This window comes from Perca fluviatilis, chromosome 23 (genome assembly GCF_010015445.1).
Source record: "Perca fluviatilis chromosome 23, GENO_Pfluv_1.0, whole genome shotgun sequence".
Lineage (NCBI taxonomy): Eukaryota > Metazoa > Chordata > Actinopteri > Perciformes > Percidae > Perca > Perca fluviatilis.
The window spans coordinates 1,577,317-1,582,316 of record NC_053134.1 but is presented as its reverse complement, the minus strand read 5'-3'; the positions used below and the strand labels follow the sequence as shown (position 1 = coordinate 1,582,316).

General features: G+C 38.5%; 1 protein-coding gene across 1 annotated transcript in view; it reads left to right on the top strand.

The window, feature by feature from the left end:
* Positions 1-5,000, top strand: part of dusp16 (dual specificity phosphatase 16) — a 30,187-nt gene that overhangs the window by 24,419 nt on the left and 768 nt on the right. Inside the window, exon 7 of the mRNA XM_039792171.1 lies at positions 4,935-5,000. This exon is cut by the window's right edge and continues 768 nt beyond it. Coding sequence (XP_039648105.1) covers positions 4,935-5,000 — 66 coding nt within the window. The remainder of the gene's footprint in view (positions 1-4,934) is intronic.

Sequence of the window (5,000 nt, the reverse complement as noted above, 5' to 3'; positions counted from 1 at the left end):
AAATAAATACAACTTTTTCAGCACTTCTGAGTTTGCAGGTATGAATTAATATTATTAGGGGTGCACGATTCAGAAAATGTCATGACTCGATATCGATTTTTAGGCTCAAGATTGGATTCAAAAATGATTCTCGATTTAAAAAAAAAAACAAAACAAAGAACGATGTATGTAAAGGTAATTACTTTTCCCATGTGATCGCAGCAGACATACAATTTAAAAAAACACCTAAAATATTTAGAAAAAAACCTCCATTATGAATCTAATTTGAATCGGTAGAGCTTGAATCGCGATATGAATGTGAATCGATTTTTATTATCAAGTGATCATGATTTCGGCTGCCAATGATCACAAAAACAGAATAATCGAGAAAACCTATTATTTAGCTCATTACGTTTTTGAAAGTAAACTCTTAGGCCGGTTGCACGCTGGCTGCGTGGCGTGAGCGTGTATATTTGGGCTCCCATGGTAACCGGTTAGAGCGTGCACGCTCGTCTTGCAGGCAGCCGAAAACGCGTGCACGCTAGAAATAGAACCGACGCCTAGTTTTCACGCTACACGCCAGCGTGTTGGAAGAGTTTCCAGACAAAATGGAACAGGAAAAGATGTTAATATGTCATTTAGACACAAATACATTTTAATAAATGACATGTTGATGTCTGAAAGTCTCGAGGTTTTGACATAAATGCAGATACACTACAGGCCAAACGTTTGGACACACCTTCTCATTCAATGCGTTTCCTTTTTATTTTCATGACTATTTACATTGTAGATTCTCACTGAAGGCATCAAAACTATGAATGAACACATATGGAATTATGTACTTAACAAAAAGTGTGAAATAACTGAAAACATGTCTTATATTTTAGATTCTTCAAAGTAGCCACCCTTTGCTTTTTTTGATAACTCTGCAAACCCTTGGTGTTCTCTCAATGAGCTTCATGAGGTAGTCACCTGAAATGGTTTTACCTTCACAGGTGTGCTTTGTCAGGGTTCATTAGTGGACGTTTTTCCCTTATTAATAAAAAGCAAAGGGTGGCTACTTTGAAGAATCTAAAATATAAGACATGTTTCAGCTACCACACTGTACTATAATTCCATAATGATGTTCATTCACCTATTCGATAAATCTAATGTACAAATCAGATAATAAAAAGTGATTGAAGAGTGTGTCTACTTTATCGCCTGTACTATATATGAATGTAATTTAAATAGAAAATCGATTTTCTAATATGTCACCTGTCAATCCAGAAGGAAATATTCTGGAGCCTATTTAGCCGTCAGTACTGCCAACGTTGTCTCTGCTGTAATCAGATCAGAATATATATTTACAGTTAGGTCCGGAAATATTTGGACAGTGACACAATTTTCATAATTTTGTCCCTGTGCGCTAACGCAATGGATTTGAAATGAAATCATTGAGATGGAATTGTAGTGCAGACTTTCAGCTTTATTTTGAGGGTATTTACATCAAAATCTGTCTTTTCTATTCTCGAGGCTTCTGAATGGTTTGCACCTTGTGGTGAACCCTCTGTATTTGCTCTGGTGAAGTCTTCTCTTTATGGTAGACTTGGATAATGAGACGCCTACTTCCTGGAGAGTCTACTTCACTTCACTAGATGTTGTGAATGGGTTCTTCTTTACCGTAGAAAGGATCCTCACATCATCACCTTTTTCTGTGATGAAAGTCTGCATTATTCCATCTCATGATTTCATCTCAACAATTCATCACACCATGAAATTGTGTCACTGTCAAATATTTCCAGACCTGACTGTGTTATTATGATTTAAAGAGGGGGGGGAGTGGGGGGGGGTGGTTGTGGGGGGGGGGTTTTTCCTCAATGATGAAATATATGAATGGAAAATAGTTTTTTTTTATTTAACTGAAAATCACAAAATGCAAACAATTTAGGTGCATTTTGAAATCAACTATTAATGATGAATGTTATTTAACTTCTTTTTTTTTTATTTTAATGAATTATATGCAGTAAGGGGACGTGCAAACACTGCAAAATGCCTCATATCGCTGCAATGAAGCCTATATCCCTACGTTATTGCTGTGACTCTTGCACTTCACGGTGGCAGAGGTCCACGAAGGCTTCTACAGTTGTTTGCCCTTTTTTAATGTGTTTTGGGTGCGGGTTGAGTAGTTAGTAAGAGTGTGGTGGTGTGGTTTTTTTGCGCGTGTATGTGTTGTGTTAGCAGTGTTATATCGCATGTTTTCTTACAATGTTTACATATTGCGTTAGGTCTTGTCTGTCACTTTTGCCGCTTTATTATTTCCTTGAAAACCAAAATCTCCCACCCACAAATGATTTAAAAGTGGCAGGGGATCTTCAACAGTAATTCCGCGCTCCATCACGCTGACATCACATCACCCTCCCGAGACCAACTTTTCACCGGCGACGAGAATCTTCATCCGTGTGTTTTAATCTGATCTCGCCACACCCTTTAATGTTTATGGAGAACATCCATGTGTCCAGACGAGGCTAGCAGTAGCAGCAGCACAGTGAGTAATGCGTAGTAGTAGTAGAGTAGTAGCAGTAGTAGTGAGTAGTGGCAGCGTGGTAGTAGTGGTGGCAGCAGTGTAGTAGTAGTAGTAGTGTGTAGTGTAGTGGTGGTAGTGGTAGTAGTAGTAGGTAGCAGAGCAGTAGTAGTAAGCGCAGTGGGGTAGCAGCAGAGGTAATAGTAGCGAGCGTAGTAGCAGTAGTGAGTAGCAGCAGCGGTAGTGGTAGCAGCGGTAGCAGGTGGTAGCAGCAGTAGTGGTAGTGGCAGCGGTGGTGGTGGCAGCGGTGGTGGTGGCAGCGGTGAGTGGTGGTGGCGGCGGTGGTGGTGGTATGGCAGCGGTGAGTGGTGGAGTGGCGGTGGTGAAGGTGGTGGCGGCGGTGGTGGCGAGTGGTGGAGCCATTCTATTGTCATCTTTCTCTTTCATCATCTCATATTCATCTGCTGTCTTTCTTTCTGTCATACTCTCTCATCTTTCTCTTTCACTGCTCTTTCAATAATCTTTCTTTCTTTCACTCTTTCATAAATAATGCTCTTTCACTCTTACTCTTTCATCATCATCTTTCTTTCTGTAACAATGTCATCTTTGTAATATGCTGCTAGTAAATAAATGCTTCTCTGTATAAGTAATATATATATGATAAGTTGCTGTCTTTTCTTTCTTTGTCAAATGTATCTTTCTATATTCTCTTTCAATAGTAAATGCTAAACAGTAGTAATGCTCTTTCTTTAGTAAATCAAATGTCTAACAATTTGTATGCTTTACAATCAAGTAAATCTCTTTCGTAAATGCTGCTGCTGCTCTTTCTTTCTAATAATGTGTCTTTAATTTCATGCTTAAAATGCTGCTGCTTCTCAATATGTCATCTTTCTTTCTGTTTCTTTCTTTCTTTCTTATGTCTTTCCTATATCCTCTTACTCATTCTCACTCTTTCATCTTTCTCTTTCTTTCATGTTCTCTTTCATGCTGCTACTCATTCTCCTTTCTCATCAAATAAATCTCTTTAATGTAAATCTCTTTCTGCTATAATCTTCATCTTTCTTTCATGTCACTCCTACAATGTATCATCAACTATCTTTAATAGAAATATATAATGTCTATACTTTACAATAATGTACCATCATCTCCTTTCTAATTCTTATCTCATCTTTCTTTCTTTCAATACTTTCTCTTTAACATGTGTGCCCTATCATCACACTGTATGTCTCTACTTCAATCTTATTGTTCATTCTTAATATTTTCTATACAATGTCTTTAAACTCTCTTAATCATAATCTACTCTTTCTTTCTTTCTTTCATTCTTTCTAATCATCTGTTTCATGTACTCTTTCATCATCTAATGCTGCTGTCTCTCTTTCATCATCTCATATATTCTTAAAGTAGCACAATGTGCTCCTCATCTCTTTCATCTCTTTCTGTCATCATCATCTTTCTCTCATCTCATCTTTCTTTCATCACTGTCATCTCTTTCTTTCATCATCTCTTTTTTCTTTCTTTCATCATCTTTCTTTCTTTCTTTCAATTTCATCATGCTGTCTATATAATGCTTTCTTTCATGTCTCTTTCTTTCTTTCTTTCTTTTAATGTCATCTTTCATCATCATCTTTTCTTTCTTTCATGTAATGCTGTATGTAATGCTGCTCAGTAAATGTGCTTTCTTTCTTTCTTTCAAGTGTCTTTCTTTCTTTTCTTAGTGTCTTTCAAGTGCAGTGGTAGCAATAACAGCAACAACAGCAACAGTAGTGATGCCAGCAACAACAGTAAAATTAGCAGTAGTAGTAGTAGTAGTAGCAGCAGTGGTAGCAGCAGTGGTAGCAGTATGTAGTGGCGAACGTGAGTAGCAACCGCGCAACGCAGTAGTAGTAGTGAGTAGTAGCAGCACGTAGTCGCAACACGTGCAGTAGTAGTAGCAGTAGTAGAGTAGTAGCAGTGAAGTAGTAGCAGCAGTGGCAGCAGCGGCAGCAGTAGTAGTAGTAGTAGTAGTAGTAGTAGCAGCAGCAGCAGCAGTAGTAGTAGTAGTAGCAGCAGCAGTAGCAGCAGTAGCAGCAGCAGCGGTAGTAGTAGTAGTAGTAGTAGTAGTAGTAGCAGTAGTAGTAGTAGTGGTAGTAGTAGTAGTAGTAGTAGTAGTAGTAGTAGCAGCACCGCGTCAGACACCTTTCTGGTGGTAAAGACGTAGTAAACACCACGCAGCCAGGGTGTAGCTCTCTCGTGTTCTGAATGAAAAAGTAAAGTTTAAATCAGTAAAGTATTAAAAGGCAAATGTCTGTGTGTGTGTGTGTGTGTGTGTGTGTGTTTTTTGCTGTTGATTTATTTAACTTTCCCCCACTTGTTTTTTAAGTTCCATAAATCAACATCTTTCCAGAAGTCAACGAGTCATCGTGTTAAATAATCTTTATTATATTTTATTTTATTTTTCCCATAATGCCGCCAGGCTTCAAGGAGCCGACCAGCAAACCGTGCCAGTTCTCTCCGGTGCAGGAAGTCTCGGAGCAGTCCA